At 43.0% G+C, this 18,966-nt stretch overlaps 1 protein-coding gene across 3 annotated transcripts; it reads right to left on the reverse strand.

Moving 5' to 3' along the window:
• Positions 1–576: 576 nt before the first annotated feature.
• Positions 577–17,371, reverse strand: RNF146 (ring finger protein 146). Of its 3 annotated transcripts, none has more exons than XM_077486935.1 (2): positions 17,264–17,371; positions 577–5,170 (listed from the first exon to the last, which is right to left on the reverse strand). In XM_077486935.1, the coding sequence occupies exon 2, from the start codon at positions 5,167–5,169 to the stop codon at positions 4,135–4,137; it is 1,035 nt and encodes a 344-aa protein (XP_077343061.1). In that variant the 5' UTR covers position 5,170; positions 17,264–17,371; the 3' UTR covers positions 577–4,134. The 3 variants fall into 3 exon arrangements, with proteins under 3 accessions (XP_077343061.1, XP_077343060.1, XP_077343062.1); XM_077486934.1 differs by having other exon boundaries at positions 17,254–17,352; XM_077486936.1 differs by lacking the exon at positions 17,264–17,371 and adding an exon at positions 8,221–8,241.
• Positions 17,372–18,966: the final 1,595 nt, after the last annotated feature.

The raw sequence follows: 18,966 nt of genomic DNA on the forward strand, positions 1-18,966 counted from the left end.
GCTCTTGGGGTATATTCCTCCCACTGATATGCTGCACTATTATGCCAATGGACAACAGTGGGGCACCATTTCTCCCGCTGACACCAATGGGGCACTATTCCTTTCAGACACCAATAATGGGACACGATTCCTCCCCCCTGTACCAAAATGTGTCAATGTCTACTTTCACTAATGCCAGGACAATTTCCACTCTCGCTGGCCACAGTCCAGCCATCCTAAACTCTGAAGGACAATAAACTGGCCCTTTGTGTAAAAAGTTTGGAGACCCCTGCTTTAGAGAAAATGGTTAGATTTTTTTTTTTGTTCAGCCAGTGAGCCGCAGAGTTTTTTGTTTTTGTTTTTTTTCCTAACAGTGTGGGTTATGGCTACGGCCTTATAGGCTGAAATACGTCAACCTTTCTTGTTTGCGTTTGGTCACTGTGGCTTGTTAATAAATACTACATTTTTTAAGAGAAATCATCGGAGTACGGATCATCTTTTCCTCAAACCTAACAGTGTGGCCAGCTTAAAATGCCAAATTAAAAAAACAACACACACACACACACCACAGTAACTGGATTGCAGAAGTCAAAAACATGCTGATAAAATGTAATCTTTATTAAATTACAAATCTTGTAACAAAAAAACAAGATGACTTGAAGGAAAATATTCTAAATACAGACTAGACAGCAAAAGTCTAAGAAGAAGAAAGGGTGTAAAAATTGTCAACAAAACAATATTAGCTTTTTATACATATGCTGCTGGAAGGTTGATCTAAAATGGAAGCCATTTGCGTATTAGACCACATTACTTCAAACTTACAAATACATGTCATTAAATAACACTTACTCAGCTCCTGGGCTTTGAAATATGGTTTGTCTTTCTTGCAGTCAAACTCATGCAGAGTTAAAGGATGAAGGTCTGGACTTCAAAGAAGAGCTTTTAGCTGGTGGATCTCTCATCAATGAAGATTTTAGTTTAGATACAGCGTCACAACGAATTGGAAAACATGCCAAGCTACACAGTGCCAAAGTGAACACCTACAACAATAGTTGTAGACAACTTTTATTTAATTCATATGAATTTAGCATTTATTTGTAGCATATTTAAATGGAATGACAGCCTGTTACATCCAATTGATGGCTTGAACTGAGTGAGAGGAATTTGCGTGAAGAACGTAATCGTTCTTCAGAAAGAACCAGGAGAAGCAAATTACAAAGCTAAAACACACACACGCACACATACACACAAAAGACAAGTAAAGACAGTGTAAGAGGAGACTAAAAAAAGCATGAGGTGCTGAACAGGCCCTGTGGTGGTTAATGTCACCCAACTGAAATGACCACTTACATCAATGGGATGTCATAATAGCCCAAAATATATGGATGAATAAAAAAAAAAAAAAAAGAAAATTAGAATGCATCTTGAACATAGTTTTGGGTGGCATTTTTTCAAAGGCAAAAAAAATAGCTAGGGATGATGTGTGATGATCTTGCCAATTGTCGTGAAACATAAAAAAAAACACGAGACGACAGCCCAACAGAGTCTGTGGGAGACTTGGCATTTTACTGCATTCAAAACTCACTGGAGTGATCTAGTGCTTGCTACCTTTTCGTTCTTTAATGACCATACTTTGATTACTGCAGTACGGTGTAGTAAATACCCAGGCACTGCAATTCTAAAATTAATGACGAAATCTGGACTCAGGATGCATTTTATAGTCAACGGCTGGTGAAATCATGTAAAGAAAAAACACCCATTCTGCAGATTTATGAATGCTTTGGATCTTATAATCCATGCTTTCAGAACAGACAGCCCTCTATTGACACACAGGTATGTATTAGGTGTGGTACACACTTCAAAATGTCTGCTTTCCTGTGCTTCTCCAGAAGCGTGTTGAAATTGTGATTATAGCAAAGTCCTTTTCCATTGCAGCCATGATATACATAAAAAGGTGTCCCTATCTCTTCAAGTTAATAATGATTGTACATATATATTCCCCATGATGCAGTTTTATTCTGCGTCTTCAGTACTGAGTAGAATGCTTAAAAGGACTCTCTCTCAAAGCAAAGCAAAACACTTGCGTTCTGATGGAAACAGCAATTTACAAACTCCCATGCCACACCCTAGTAGTGGTGGTCATCTTACAAGGTACAGGGGGCCTCAACAGTGGCGCTTGACATGACCCGAGGGCCACACTTTATGTTTCATTAATTAAATGCTACAAAAGACTGTTAGACTGCGGCCACCCTAGAGTAAATGATGGTCAGAGATGGGGGGGGGGGGGGGACATAAATGCCCTACATCTATTGCCACCACAGATCTAACACTAACCTCTTTCTAACCCTGTAACAGAAAAAATTTGTATACATACCTTTTTGAAAGCCGATATCACCTGCTTTGACCCGATCTCCGGCAGCAGAAGCTCTAAAGAGGACACGGCCCTCAACAGCTGTGAAATGAATGGGAAGTGACGTCACCCATAGAGTTACTATGGGGCTTCCGTTGTTGTCTGTCTCCTCTGCACCTGCCTCTACAGTGAAGCCACGGTTGACAGCTCAGCGTGGTATCCGGTCAGAACAACTTCCAAAAAGGTTTGTATAATTTTTTTTTTTTTTTTTACTGGGATAGAGAGGTTAGGGTTAGATCCTTGGTGTCTATATATGCAGGGATTTTAGTTTTTGCATGGACTTCCTCTTTAATTAAGAGATATGCTGAAGAAAACAGCAAGAGACTGGAGACATGTTACATGAGGCTAGTAGAGATCCCTGCTATAGCTTTACAAATCACTCCCACTGGATGGATTTCTCAGGCCACAGGTTGGACACAAGAGCACTTGTTGCAGGACAGTGATTTAGTAAACAGGTTTAGTGTCAGTAAAGGATACATACATTTTTAAATGCTTCCTTCTGACAAAGGCTCATCACAAGGTGTGTTGCTTTGGGACACAGTCCCTTCAAATTCATAATCTCTGCAAGACATTAAACCCATTCCATTTACTGAGAAAAGTGCAAGAGAATTAAATTTCATGTAATAGGTCTTCCAAATTAGCTTAAATTTAAATCTTAAGGACAGATAATCTGTATTTGAATGTATGCCAATAGTTGGAGGAAACTTTTGATATAACTCAAGAGCCACTGCTGAGCTCCCTGTGTAAATGGCAGCTGTCTGTCTCTGACTTTAACACTTTAAGTTACTGACCTAAACGAAACAAGTGGAGTTTGTTTTCTCTCGAGGTCTGTGACAAAGTATTAAATTCTTAAGTGCTTCCAAAAAAAAAAAAAAAAAGTGCATGGGACTTAACTTACAGTGTCCCTTGTGCTGATCCCTCTTTTGTTAGGTGAAGTCCTTCTCTGTCCATTACCACAACCCCCACCCCTGAAATATTCTAGTGTAGTGGGAGGGGTATGTCCCAGGCTGTCAAGATTGCCTGACAATCCATGTCCTTTCTGTCCAGCTCCTCCTCATAGAAACTGTACTACAACTTTGGGTGCTACAGCTTTGGGTGAAACAGGATCCATAAATGGAGGGGACAGACCTTTCAATCATATGCCTCTTCTCTGTTCACAGATCACATTTAATTCATGGAAGCTGTAGTATGTCTTCTATGAGTGGTGGAACTGGGTGAAAAAGGGTGGGCAAAGTTAGGCACTCTTGATGAGAGTATCACAGCCCCTTTGTTCCATTAACCCACTTTGAAGGGGGAGCTGCATTTTTGTAAGAATACTGGTTATCGAAGTTTGACTGGTCCAGCTCTATCTTTCTTAGATTAGTTTAATTATGACAGTGGTGCAAAACAGTACTATAAGCAAATTACACTTTTGTTGTTTATTCTACTTTTAAAAGACCAATTTAAAGTGCTGTAACCATCAGACAGTAATTTGACGATCAACAATACCTTCTGGATTAGCAGCACTATAAACATATAAAAACATAGGTATAGGCCAGTTCAGCACTTCAATTATGCCAACTCAGTCTCTTCACTCATCTACTAATAAATAGACCTTCCAGCTTAAAAATAAAACAACTCAAGATATACTTCATGTTAGGGGGTCAGTACATTTTATTCAAATAACCAGCTGTCTAGGTCTGAGCTCAATTCTAAAATCAGTAACATCTTGCATGGCTTGTTAAAAGCACAGAAACCTCACTTACTTAAACCTCAGTAACTGTGCACTGTCCATCAGGTCTCCTAGACCTCACACTGGCACTCTGTGCACCATTAGCTGCTGCATGATCTGGTGCTTGCTGTGTAGCGCCTATAATGACGTGTCTCTGCTGAACAACAAATGGGTTCTGCTGAAGTGAGAGAATCCCTTGATCGCTGCTGTCATCCGATTCAGGTTCATCTACAGTGGTATCAGGAGGTGATACTCTGCCTCCAAGCTGTGGAAGTCCTTCTTCACCTTCCCCTATGTTATTTCTCCCCACATCGTGATCTCCGATCTGAAGTTGGGAGAATGCACTGTCAAGTGAACTGCCGTCAGTTTGCGAGTTTGCAAGGGTTGGATTTGCAGTCTGACTGCCAAGGGCTGTATGAGGTCTAGCAGGTAAAAGAGCAGTAGGCTGGCCTGATGTTGCAATGTTATCGGCACCATCAGCTGAGCTTTCTCTTGCAGGATTTACATTTGCTGCATCACAGTCTAGTCGTAGCCCAGCAACACCTTTTTTTGGTATGTCCACAATATCCCGTTTCATCTTTCTACGGCGTCCATGCTCATTTCGCCGGTATTGTACCATGTTCTCAAAATCGGCTACATAAAGAAAACCAGCTATCAGCATCTCAGTGTTCTTTTTGCCTTTTGTGAAGGCATCTTCCAGCTCTCTGCTCGTCCTCTCATCATATTGCCACCAACCATTTCTTCCCTCATAGTACCAAGCATACTCCCCATTCCCTCGGCTGGCAGACTTTAGCTCTTCGGGAGAAAGCAACGTTGGCTTATCCAGGAAGTCCTCTGGGATCTCTTGCCTGCACAGTGCACATCGTCTTCCAAGCCATGAGGCACCTTTCACACACAGATAGCAAAATATGTGCTTGCAGGGAAGACTGACTGGGTGAACGCAGGTTTGGAGGCAGATAGCACATTCTGGAACTGCAAGGCTTGGGGCACCATTGGAACAAGCTTCTCCTAGCTTCTTATTTGTGGGCAACATATTTGCAGTGTGGCTAACTTCACCACAACCAGCCATCCTGTTAAAGATTTAAAAAGATAATATGTCAACAATGTTATATTAGGAAGGTAAATCATTGCATCTAAAATTATAGAGCAGTTTACTACATAAATCGGTTGTTTACTGTATTGCAAACATGAAAAATTTGCCTGATATATCAGAATAATATAAATAGATCATTCCAGAAGTCCCCTGACAGTAACCTTTTTAGCAAGCACATACTTCAAAATATTACTATAGTGTTTAAATCAAATTTCCTCTATGAAATTACTTGTTATCTGGCAATTTTACAAACCTTCTGTCTACAAAATTTGAATCACAGACCTGCAACTGGTATGGTACGCCTCATCCTCTCCATCAACCACATATGCCACTTTGAATCAGCACATCACCTTTTTCCAAATTCACATCAGACTCTGGGCAGGTTGGCGTGTCAGGTTACTATGTGAGCTGGATGGTCAGGTTGCAATGCACGCATGGCTTTTTGCCATAGTCTATAATTGAGAGGCTATCTCTTTGGAGCTAAAAGCGATCTCAGGCTAAAAAAAAGCTTGAATATGAAGTCATTCATAAAAAAAAAAAAAAAAGATATATAGCTTCATTTCCCAATATCACTTTATTCCTAAAATGTATGTATAGCATGTTAGTCCAAGTTCCTCTATTATTACTAAAGCGATATTAAAAGGCAGAATAAAAAAACAAACAAAAAAAAACACAACATATACTTACCTGCTCTATGTAATGGTTTTGCACAGAGCAGCCCAGATCCATTTGTCCCTCGCCGGCGCTTCTTGCCCCTCCCTCCTGCCCTTAGAGCTAGCAGCATGCTATGAGGACACCTGAGCAGGTTAGGTTACGAGCCGAGGCTCCGTGTGTCCATTCACACACAGAGCCCCACCCCCTCCCTCTCCTCATTGGCTCACTAGCTGACTGACAGCAGCAGCTGCTGCTCTCTCAGCCAATGAGGGAAAGACCCAAGAGAGCCGAGGCTCACTGCATCTAGTGGGAGCTCAGGTAAATATTGGGGGGCTGCTGCTAAACAGAGAAGGTTTTTTACTTGCATGCATAGAATGCATTAAGATAAAAAACCTTGAGCCTTTAGAACCACTTTAAGTCAGAGTGGTTATTTTATAGTGGTTTTCATAGTGCTTTTGCACAGAGCAGCCCAATCCTCTTCCTCTTGGGTCCCCCGCCTGCGCTCCTGGTTCCCCCCCTCCCCTTGACCGGTCCCTCCAATAGCAAGCCAATTGCTATGGGGGCACTGGTGTGTGCTTGCTTCTGAGCCCCATTATATGCGTTCATAAGACACAGAGCCATGGCTGGGCCCCAACCCTGTGCTCTCCTTATTGTCTGTGATTGACAGAAGTTGGAGCCAATGAGAGAGCAAGCGAGCGAGACGAAGCTCTCGTGCCCACTGCTGAATCGAGAGCGGACTCAGGCGAGTACTAGGAGGAGCTGTGGGGGGGAGCGGCTATTACAACCTTCAGTCTTTACAACCACTTTTTTACACCACCTAAAAAATATATACATTAAAAGCCAGCAACTACAAATACTGCAGCTGCTGACATTTAATAAATGGACACTTACCTGTCCTGGAGTTGTGCGATGTCGGCAGCCGAAGCCGAGCGAACGTTCGGCTCTCGGCTGCTGCCGGCGCCATTCTCGGTAAGGGAATCAGGAAGTGAAGCATTGCGGCTTCACTTCCAGGTTTCCCTACTGCGCATGTGCGAGTCGCGCAGCGCAATGAGAATGGTCCGCGCCGTCTCTCGGACCCGTGTGTGTTGCAGCAGAAAGCATGGCAGGACAGGAAGAGGCATAGACTCCCACGGGAGTCTATGCCCGGAAGTGGGTACAAATGCCTGTCTTAGACAGGTATCTACACCCCCCTCCCCCGAAAGGTGTCAAATGTGACACCGGAGGGGGGGGAGGGTTCCGAAAAGTGGAGGTTCCATTTTTGTGTGAACCTCCACTTTAAAGCAAATTTCAGTTTACTCATTTCATGTGCACGTGATTGGCTAACTAAACTGAATATTTGCGCAATTGTCTGAACATTCCCAACGTCATTAGTAAATCAGCCTTCGTGTCTTTCTTGTCCAATGTATCATATTTCTGTATAACAGATCTGCCTTTTACAAGGTTTTGCCATCAAAGAACTTGGGGTGGGAGGGGGTAGCATCAGAGCAACTGAACCAGAAGCTGGTTGTTTACTGTGTACTGGGGCTCAGTGGCCCATGGTGCCATAATCTAATCATATGTTGTGTGCAAACATCTGGTGCCTGCAATTTAAGGCAAAATTTGCTGCTAGTGGGATAGACTAGCTCTTGCCACACTGTGCAAGTTATTGACAACATATGTGAACATTAGGGCAGACTTACCTTTCAATGTGCCCTCCTCCATCGATGTGACGTCACTGTCCTTATCACTCCAGCTTCTTCTGAGTCTGACATCTCTTCAGCACACATGTCCTTACAATGTCCTGGAACCTGGCTCTAATTTTCTGCATCTTCCAGATGCCAGGTTTGTGTACACTGTACAGCGACTGTGCCGCCGGCAGCATACACAGAATAAAAAGGAAGGAGTTTTTGGTAGAAAAGACTATCCCCCTACTAATAAAAAAAAAAAAAAAAAAAAGAAACAGTTCTACTTTTTTTGAATGAATGTAAACAAAGTAGGGCTGCATCTAATGATTATTTTCATTATCTATTAATTTGCCGATTGTTTCAATTAATCGAATAATAACATTAAAAAGTGTGGCGTATAATTCAGTTAATATGTAAAGTAAAAAAAAAAAAAAAAAGCAATTTATTCTTAAATATCTATATGCAGTGATATACAGTGGGGACGGAAAGTATTCAGACCCCCTTAAATTTTTCACTCTGTTATATTGACAGAAAAACACAGAATTGTTGAAATTTTTTGCTTATTTATAAAAAAAAAAAAAAAAAAAAAATGAAAAAAATCACATGGTCCTAAGTATTCAGACCCTTTGCTCAGTATTTAGTAGAAGCACACTTTTGATCCAATACAGCCATGAGTCTTTTTGGGAAAGATGCAACAAGTTTTTCACACCTGGATTTGGGGATCCTCTGCCATTCCTCCTTGCAGATCCTCTCCAGTTGTCAGGTTGGATGGTAAACTTTGGTGGACAGCCATTTTTAGGTCTCTCCGGAAACGCTCAATTGGGTTTAAGTCAGGGCTCTAACCATAATAACAAACTATATGTTTAGAGAGCAAAACTCTAATCCACGATGAGAATAACAGACAGACAGAAGAGATATACTGGATATACTATTAGAAGGTTGAATATGGTAAATATCACCAGTATTTGATCACCTCTGGGGTTTTTAATTTTTTGCACTATAAATGAAAAAAGACCGAAAATGTTGAAAAAAAAAAAAACGCATTTTTCTTTGTTTCTGTGATAAAATTATGCAAATTATAAAAAAAAATTCATAAATTTTGGCCACAATTTATACTGCTACATATCTTTGGTAAAAATAACCCAAATTAGTGGATATTATTTGGTCTTTGTGAAAGTTAGAGAGTCTACAAGCTGTGGTGCGAATCATACAAAATGTATCATATCTGATGTACTGGTGGCCTATCTCACTTCTTGCGACCCGAACAAGTCAGGAAAGTACAAATACCCTCCAAATGACCCCTTTTTTGAAAGTAGACATTCCAAGGTATTTAGTAAGAGTCATGGTGAGGTTTTTGATGTCATTTTTTCCCCACAATTCTTTGGAAAATTAAGATTTTTTTTATTTTTTTTCCACAAAATTGTCATTATAATAGGTTCTCTCACATGGTATGTGTATACCACAAATGACACCCCAAAATAAATTCTGCTACTCCTGAGTATTAAGATACCACATGTGTGGGACTTTTCCACAGCCTGGCCATTTAGAGAGGCCCGACATGCAGGGAGCGCCATCCCGTGTTCTAGGAGCATAAATTACACATCTAAATTGTTGACTACCTATTACACTTTTGAAGGCCCTGGAGCACCAGGACAATGACACGTGGCACTGATGACAGATGGCACTGATACGGGACACAGATGACACTGATGACAGATGGCACTTTATTTTACTTTTTTTTTTTTTTACTTACGGCCGCTGCAACCATTCATCTCTCCCTCCTCACACGCTGTCTCTGTGAGGAGGGAGAACGGCGCTGAGAGAGGATCTCATATGAGATCCTCTCTCATTGGACACGCCGATTGTGCTGTAAACGGCCAATGTGATTGGCCGTTTAAAGCGATCTGTGACTGGCTGTGTCCGAGGGACACGGGCAGCACAGAACTTCCCCGATGTGCGCTCTCAGGACCACGCAGAGGGGAAGTAAATAGGAGGATGTCCAGGGACGCCCTCCCGGCAGGAAACGACATTCTTTCATTCAGTGAATGTACAAAGATTTTTCGTATGAATATTCCCATCTGAAAATCGATACATGTGGCTGGTTTACACCTATGCAGTTTGCTTTTGATCCGTTTCTACACTGCATTTTGCATGAGCGATTTTCCAAATATATACATGTGAATGTGTCCCATAGGAAACCATGTTAAATGAACTGTAGTGCGTTTCTGCAAAAAAAACGCATAGGTGTGAACCAGGCCTAAGAAGTTTAGTAGCAGCAGCATGCTTTTTAATGCATCACCTGTCATCATGGGGTTAAAAAAACTAAAATTAGCCCTTTATAGTACAAAAAGAGCAGATAAGCGCTACTAAAAGGGGTTAATTTATACTGAGAAACAGTGAAAGTAATCATGTGTAATAATAAATACACCCAAAAGCAGGATATATGGGCATTTTAACTAGGAGTCAGACAGTTATATGAAGGGTGGAAGGGAGATGTAAATCTTTTATATTAACCACTTGGCGCCCATACTACGTCTATTGACGTCATGGGCTTTCGGTGGTTATATCTGAATGATGCCTGAGGCCACAGACATCATTCAGATACCGGCGTTTTCAGCCGGCGATTCCCTGCACCATAAAGGCCCATACACACGATCAGACTTTTTGACAACAAACATGCAAATTAGCTGTTTTGGAGCAACGTCCGACCGTGTGTACGCTCCATCAGACAAACTTTTTTGGTTTTCATCTGACTTTTGTTGGCTGTGCGAACGGACAAACTTTTTGGCAACAAAAGTCCGATGGAGCAAAGTCTGATCGTGTGTACAGAAAACCATAGGACTTTTGTACAAAGTACAAACAGGCATGCTCAGAACCAATGCAAAAGATCAGACAACATTACAGAAGTTGACCAAAGGTGGCGGTAAAGAGCAGAAAAACCACGTGATTTTGTGAAAGTTGGCTGAAAAAGTCCTGCTGTGTGTATGCAATACAAGTTCAGGGCCGACGCCCTTTGTACAAAAATCCAAGGGAAAGTTTGTACAAAGTCCTATCGTGTGTATGAGGCTTAAGAACGATCATAGCGGCTGTTCCGCCACTTGATCGTTCTTACGGGCGGCGGGATGGGACGCCCCCCTCCCACCGCCCTCCGGTGCTTGTACTGACTCACCGCTTCCATCGATGAGTCGGTGACAGGATCCGCCGGTCCCCGCCAGTTACCATAGAGATTTCCGACGGACCAGATTGTCCCCGGAGTCTCTATGATCATTCGGAGGCCGGGCGCGATGTAACGATGTCACGCCCGGCCTCAGTATTCAAAATAACGGCGCCGATTTTTGACCCGATATCTCACTGTAAATATGTCCGATGGTGCCATATTCCTATTACAAGGGATGTTTACATTCCTTGTAATAGGAATAAAAGTCATCAATTTTTTTTTTTTAAGTGTCAAACTAAAAAATAAATAAAAAAGTAAAGCGCCCCTGTCCCCGTGAGCTCGCACACAGAAGCGAACGCATACGTAAGTCCCACCCACATATGAAAACGGTGTTCAAACCACACGTGAGGTATTGCCGCGAACGTTAGAGCGAGAGCAATAATTCTAGCTCTAGACCTCCTCTGTACCCCAAAACATGTAACCAGTAAAAAAATGTAAAACGTCGCCTATGGGGATTTTTAAATATCAAAGTTTGGCGCCATTCCACGAGCGCGTGCAATTTTGAAGCGTGACATGTTGGGTATCTATTTACTCGGCGTATCCTCCTCTTTCACATTATGCAAAAAAAAAAAAAAAAAAAAAATCGGGCTAACTTTACTGTTTTTTTTTTAGCATGAAACTGTTTTTTTTCTGAAAAACCGTGTTCGAAAAATTGCTACGCAAATACCGTGCGAGATAAAAAGTTGCAACGACCGCCATTGTATTCTCTAGGGTCTTTGCTAAAAAAAACATATATAATGTTTTGGGGTTCTATGTAATTTTCTAGCAAAAAAAAATTAGGAATTTTTCATGTAGGAGAGAAATGTCAGAAATGGCCTGGGCGCGAAGTGGTTAAAGTAGTACTAAAAACGGAGACTTATTTTTTTAATATTTTTTTTTATGGATATAATCATTTTAAATATAATGCACAATACTGATAAAAGTTTACTTTAAGGCTGCGTTCACACCTGAGCATTTCAAAGTCACACGTTTTAACCACGATTTTGTACAGGTCACCAATGTAAAAAACTGAAAAACACATGTAATGTGCCCCAAAGAAGCTCATGTTCTCTTTTGAGCTTAAAGAGGAGTTCCCCTTTAAAAGCAGCTACAAATACTGCAGCTGCTGACTTTTAATAATCGGACACTTACCTGTCCCAGGGTCCAGCAATGCAGGGGAATGAAGCCCCGCTCGTTCCCCCCTCTGCTCGGTGGTGCCGGCACTGTGGGCACCCACTGAGCATGCACGAGCGTCGCCGCGCGCCGTGCTTGGCCACGCAGTCACTTGTCCCAGATGACTGACAGGAAGGAGGTGGCAGAGCTGAGCCCTTCCTGCACCGAGGGGAAGTGACATCAGGAGCCCAGGCACTGAAGGAGGCAGACTACGAGGGACCCCCCCAGCAACAGGCATATAGAGGCGAGTTAAAAAAAAAATTCTACATTTTTAAAAAAAAATTTTTTTTAGGAATTTTGATGCATTTTTATTTTTTTCTGTGTAACACCACTTCAAGGTGTTTTTCAGGCGTTTTGCTTTAGGTGACAAAACTCTCAGATGTGAACAGGTGCCATTGAAAGGAATAGGATTTTGCTTGTTGGGCGTTTTTCCGGTGTTTTTTCAGGCATTTTATGAGCTGAAAACGCTCAGATGTGAATGTAACCTAAACATAATTGTAATGCCTTATATCACCTCCAGTCTATCATCTTCCACCTTCTCTGGGTTCAGATGCTGATCTTCCCTGCACAGCCTTCAAAGTAATTTTATTTTTAAACAACAAACATGTTATACTTACCTGCTCTGTGTAATGGTTTTGCACAGAGTAGCCCTGATTCTCCTCTTCTGGGATCCCCCACCAAGGCTACTTCCTTCAGAGTGCCCCAATGGCAATCTGTAAAGTATAGTATAGAGTGCCCCTATAGCAAGGTAAAAAAAAAAAAAAAAAAAAACACTTCTGACTTTAGAACCACTCACTTCTTGCCGAGGACTACGTCCCATGAGGCATTGCTCCTCACACATTCACAAGTTCTCAGACACTTACTGATATGCATGGACTGTGTACTGCACTGTCTTCTGACGTGCATGGACAGTGTACTGAGCTGTATGTGTGCTGCACTGTAATACCTGATACATAAACAAATAATGCATTCTGTATGCAGGCCGATTAATCGATTATGAAAATAGTTGACAACTATCTTCATAATAGATTAATCGACAACTAATTGATTAGTTGTTTTTCTGACGTAAAACACAGATAAAAAGAGATACACTATAAGTGCTTGCTGACCGTTCTGTGCAGAATCACACACATATACACACATATACACACACATATATATTACACACACACACACACACACATACATACACACACACACACATATATACATATATATATGCGATTCTGCACTCAGGGTGGGGACGCACGCAAGCATGCCGCTTCTGCTGTGATTAGTCACAGCAGATGCCGATCAGTGGATGCCAGCCAATGGATGTCTGCTGGCACTGGCTGATTGGCAATGAGACAATCTGGCTGGAGTTCTACATAGGCAAGCAATGCACAGCGCTGTACTGTCAGTGGGGATGTGCTGGATTAATCCAGCACATCTCTTAGTAAAAGCACCTGAAAGTAAACACAAAAACACTGGCTAGGCACACAGTTAACCCTTTGATCACTCCAGATGTTAAACCCTTCCCAGCCAGTGGTATTAGTACAGTGAGTGCATATTTTTAGCATTGATCACTGTATTAGCGTCACTGGTTGCCACAAAGTGTCAGTTAGTGTCAGACTGTCCTCCACAATATTGCAGTCCTGCTGTAAGTCACTGATCACTGCCATTACTAGTATACAAAATAAATTTAATTATCCACTATATATCAAAAAGTTTGTAGGAGCTATAACTTTTGTGCAAACCAATTAATATATGCTTATTGGGATTTTTTTTTTAACCAAACTAAGTAGCGCAAAATATACTGGCCTAAATTTATGAAGAATTTTTATTAGATATATTTTATAGCAGAAAGTAAAGAATATATTTTTTTTTTCAAAATTGTCTGTCTTTTTTGTTTATAGTGCAAAAAATAAAAACCACAGAGGTGATCACATACCAGCAAAAGACAGCTCTAATAGAGTAAAATAGGACATAAATTTTATTTGGGTACAGCATCGCACGACTGCGTAATTCTCAGTTAAAGCAACGCAGTGCCGTATCAGGAAGGCCTGGTCAGGAAGGATGTAAAACCTTCTGGGGCTGAAGTGGTTAAAGGTAAATCCTTAATACAGTTACATTACCTTTAAAAATATTTTTAAAAACACTGCCTGAAATCTTTCTTCAAATAATTGTCCTAATATCACAAATCACAGCATGGAACGTTAGAGCTCATTCACACTTGACTGAGCCGCACTGATCTGCATAAATGAACAAAGGCTCAATGCAATTGTGTTCTATGTGCCCTTTTCACGCCATGGCGCTGGGTTGAGGTGCAATATCAATAAAACGTGATGCGTTTGCATTAGCGCAATACAACACATAGACTTGACTGAAGTGTCAATTAAAGAAACTCCAATAAGGTAAAGGTAAATAAACAGTGCTATGCCTTAGAACAACACTTTGCACTGCCCCCACACATCATAAACCAGCACACGTTTTATAGTGTGGCCTGGTGGGAGAGCACTTAAGGCCCTTTAACATAAGTTTGACATAAGTCAAACCACATCCGCCTGTCGTTTTTTCAAGTGGATCTGAATGGATGCTCAGTGTTATTCTTTGGAAAGGTTGATGTAAGCAGACGTGTTTGTGAGAGATCGGTGTGCAGAGAACATAAATAGACGCATGTCCACTTTCATCCACCTGCACATAGACCTAAGATAGGTCGGGTAAGCTCCGTGTTCAGGGCTGGTTCACACCAGGACGTGTAGGCTTGAACCTGTGCATTGCCGTGGAGTACGTTTTGACAGCCCATTTATTTGAGGCTTGGAATCAAATGTGATTCAGTGCAGTGTGATTTGAGCCCATCCATTTTGAATGGGCTCAAACTGCACTGCATCACACCAAAAGCAGTGCATACACTACTTTTTGAAATGCACTGCAACCAGATCACACAGTACAGTTGTACCATGTGATCTACTGCAGGCATAACAAACATGGTATACACACCTGTTCTGTGCAATGGTTTTGCACAGAGCAGCCCCAATCCTCTTCTTCTGGGGTATCCCGCTGGTGCTCTGGGCCTCTCCACTTTGGCGTGTGCCCCCATGGAAAGCAGCTTTGCATGGGGCACCCGTTCATGCTCGCTTCTAAGTGCTGCTGCATCCATTCACACAGAAAGTGGGACTCAACCACACCCCCTGCTCCCATGTCACGGCATTTGATTGACAGCAGCGGAACCAATGGCTCCCACTGCTATCAATCTGCCCATTAAGGAGGGAGACAGCGGATGGAGCCACTGCTCTCATGCACTGGATCGGACTCAGGAAAGAAAAGGGGGGGGGGGGGGGGCTGCAGCACAGGTGTTTTTTCCCCCTTAATTAAATTAAAGTGTTACCAAACCCAGTGATATAAAAATAGTTCATCCGCCCCACAGTGCCCACAACTTATAGATCTTCTTTTTACATTAAAATGTTGCCACTATACCTTTTTTGGATGATCTGTACACCAGTGGTCATCAACCCTGTCCTCGGGGCCCACTAACAGGCCAGGTTTTCTGTATTACCTTGGGGAGATGCAGACTAGATAGAATACTGCAATCACTGAGCAGCAAATGATATCACCTGTGATGTATTTCAGTTATCTTGCAAACATGGCCTGTTAGTGGGCCCTGAGGACAGGGTGATGACCACCGCTGTATACCACGGTTACATGATAGCCTGTGTACACGCCCACACATGTGTGATGTCAATATCATGTGACCTGGCTAGCTCTGAGAACAAGTAACTGTTCTCTCCAGCATAAAATACACAACTGAGCATGTGCAGGTTGGCTACCCTGCCTGTGTTAGCTGGCCTTACCCAGATAGACAGTGCAGGAGGGAAGGATCTGTGCATACAGGATAAAACAGTCTTTTCACACCATAGGATTAACCCCTTAAGTTCACGGTGAGTATATATATATATATATATATATATATATATATACACACACACACACACACTGATTTTACTGTTGTGGGTTTAGTAACACTTTAAGACTTTAGAACTACTTTAACACTGACACCTGCTGTAGATCACAACTGCAGTGCGTTTTGAATGTGGTGTGAGGAAACGTGCACGGATCACAGGTTTTCCGCACTGCATTCTAGTGTGAAGCTAGCCTGAATGGGCTGAAAACTGAGCTGGGCCATGTAAATAGTGCTTGCGCTGCTTTTAAAAATGCAATGCATCAAATCGCATGGTATTACAGTATCATGTGATTTGGTGACCACAAGCACACTGCATTTGGGGTGCTATTAATAACTTGGTGCAGTTAACACACACAAAAACACACCTTTCCTGCACTGTGTGGTGTGATCCGGCTCTCAAGAAGAATAAAACTGAAGCTACATTTACACTGGTGATCTAGGCAGTGCAAATTGTAGCAGCGATGCCTGCTGCAGCTCTGAGAGGCTAGATGCAGTACACAAAATGTGGCGACCTGTGTCATCGTGGCGAACGTTGCCGGCAGCCAGCCGATGACCTGTCATCGCGGTGAACGTTGCCAGCAACTGCACCAGGACTCCCAATTTCTGCTGCTACAATTTGCACAAGCTTATATCACTAGTGTGAAGGTAGCCTTAGACCCCTTTCACACTGGGGAGCTTTGCAGGTGCTACAGCGATAAAAATAGCGTCTGAAAAGCGCGCTGAAAGAGCCACTGCTGTGTCTTTCACACTGGAATGGTGCGCTGGCAGGACGGTAAAAAAAAGTCCTGTTAGCAGCATCTTTGGAGTGGTGAAGCAGCGGCGTATACACCGCTCCTTCACATTGAAATCAATGGGGCAGCACTGCTATACTGCCGGCAAAGCACTGCTTCAGCAGCGCTTTGTGTTGGTTTTAACCCTTTCTCGGCTGCTAGCAGGGAGGGTAAAACCACCCCGCGAGCAGCGAATACCACTCCAATCAGCCTTATCTTTATACACCTGGAGCAGCGGTTCTTTTTCTTTGATATGAAGGTAGCCTTAGGCAGCCTGAGCTGTACTGTGCACACTGTTTTCAGGAGGTAAGAACACAAAGCTGATGTCAGTGGTGATCTGCAGTTAGTGAGGTCCTCATCCATTCTGTACAGCTGAACAGGATTGCACGTACTTTGGCCGATGACACCTCTGACATACATGGCGCTCTGTATATTATCTGCTCGGAGTTCTACATCAAGCCTGCCAGACAAATACAGATCCATTGTGTAATGACAGGCACACCTGCCACCACTGCTTATGTGAGCGCCATTTGTGGCAGGAGACAGGACGGAGCCTCATACTGAAAGAATGACGTACACACGGCACAACGCACGGGAACGGTTTTTACCCCTATGAAAACCCTCAGCGGTAATAATCCCCGGTCAGACACAAAGGACACACACCATAACATACCTCTCCACAGTACCGTGCGAAACGGCACTACCCGCTGTCAATACGAGGGACGGAACAATAACCCGGAAGTGAGACCATGAATTGGTTAACCTCCCCACATCATTTCCCTTCCGCGTCTATCCCCGCCCAGCGGCGGCTCAGCAGCCATTCACCGAGCGGTGTGATTTCTGCCAGTAGGAAAGGAGATTTTTGTGGCGTGAGAGTCGTGATTGGCTGCAGTGTTGGCAGGGCTGCGTATGTTCTCTGGGAGTTTAAGTGAGCTACTCACTCACTCAGTCAACAATAAAACAAACTGTAAGTGCATAACGAACATACACTAATAGAATATAAATATCCAAAGTCTTAATAACCGCAGCTCACCGGACTGAGAAGAATGTGAAGTAATATATATATATCGGATGTGATTTGCACTGCAGTGTGGTGCGAATCACATTCGTTCTCATAAACCGCTGCAATGTGAACCCAGCCTTAGTGACACTGGCGACGGGGGGTGGTCACGGGGTTAAACCTTTATTGGGGGGGTTAGGGGGGTACATTAGAACTAAAGGGGGCTAACCCTAACTGCCCTAACAGTTATTACAGTCACAAATGACACCAATGCAAAAAAAAAAAAAAAATGACATTGGTGTCACTGTGACTGGGGGGCAGGGGTAATTGGGGGGGTGATCGGGGGGGTGTGAGTGTGCCTGGCATGTTCTACTGTGTAGTGTCGTGTTGGTGCAACTCACCGATCCTCTCTCCTCGGTGTCGGAACGAAAAATACCGACACGGAGGAAAGATTACATCACTTCCTCTCCTGTGTTTACATTACAGGAGAGGAAGTGATGTGACGAAGGATTTCTATTCGTCGGGAGCGATCGCGAGGGGGTGGCCATGAATGAATGGCCGCCCCCTCATCCCGGATCGCTCCCGAACGAATACCGACCGCCGCAGGCACCGGGCGGGGGCCCGATCGGGCCCCCGACCCGCGGGAAGGCAAGGACGTACATGTAAGCCCTTATGCCTGCCCGTGCCATTCTGTCGACGTACATCGTCGTGCGGCGGTCGGGAAGTGGTTAAACTGCAGATTGGTTTGGGTACAATTATCTAACTAATGCCGCGTACACACGATCAGAATTCTCGTCGGAAAAAGCTCTGATGGTTTTCCCAATGGAATTCCAACGGAATTCAGCTCAAGCTGTCTTGCCTACACACGGACACGGTCACATCAAATTCCGATCGTTTATAACGCGGTGACATACAATACATACGACGTGACTAGAAAAAGGAAGTTCAGTAGCCAATAGCTTCTGTCTCGTGGTTGAATCTGAGCATGCGTGATTTTTGGCTTGTCGGAATTGCATACACACTATCGGCATTACCGATAGAAAGTTTTTCCGTTGGGAAAATTGAGAACATGCTATAAATTTTTTGCTGGCGGAAATTCGGACACCTAAATTCCGATGGAGCATACACACGGTCGCATTTTCCGATGAAAAACTCTCATCTGTCTTTTTCTGGCCGGAATTCCGATAGTGTGTAAGGAGGCTTTAGACTTCAGCATCAGTCTGACTGGACTGTGAAATGTTCAGCCTGGCCACAGGGGGCACTTTCTCTTCTGGCAGGCATGGAACTATGGTCTGGTTAGGTGCTTAAAGTAGGGTGCCCCCTAAAAAAAAAAAAAAAATGAAAAGTAAGCAGCTACAAATACTGCAGCTGCTGAC

The sequence above is a fragment of the Lithobates pipiens genome, unplaced genomic scaffold (genome assembly GCF_037356315.1).
Source record: "Lithobates pipiens isolate NorthernLeopardFrog02 unplaced genomic scaffold, aLitPip1_a1.2 Scaffold_18, whole genome shotgun sequence".
Taxonomy (NCBI): domain Eukaryota; kingdom Metazoa; phylum Chordata; class Amphibia; order Anura; family Ranidae; genus Lithobates; species Lithobates pipiens.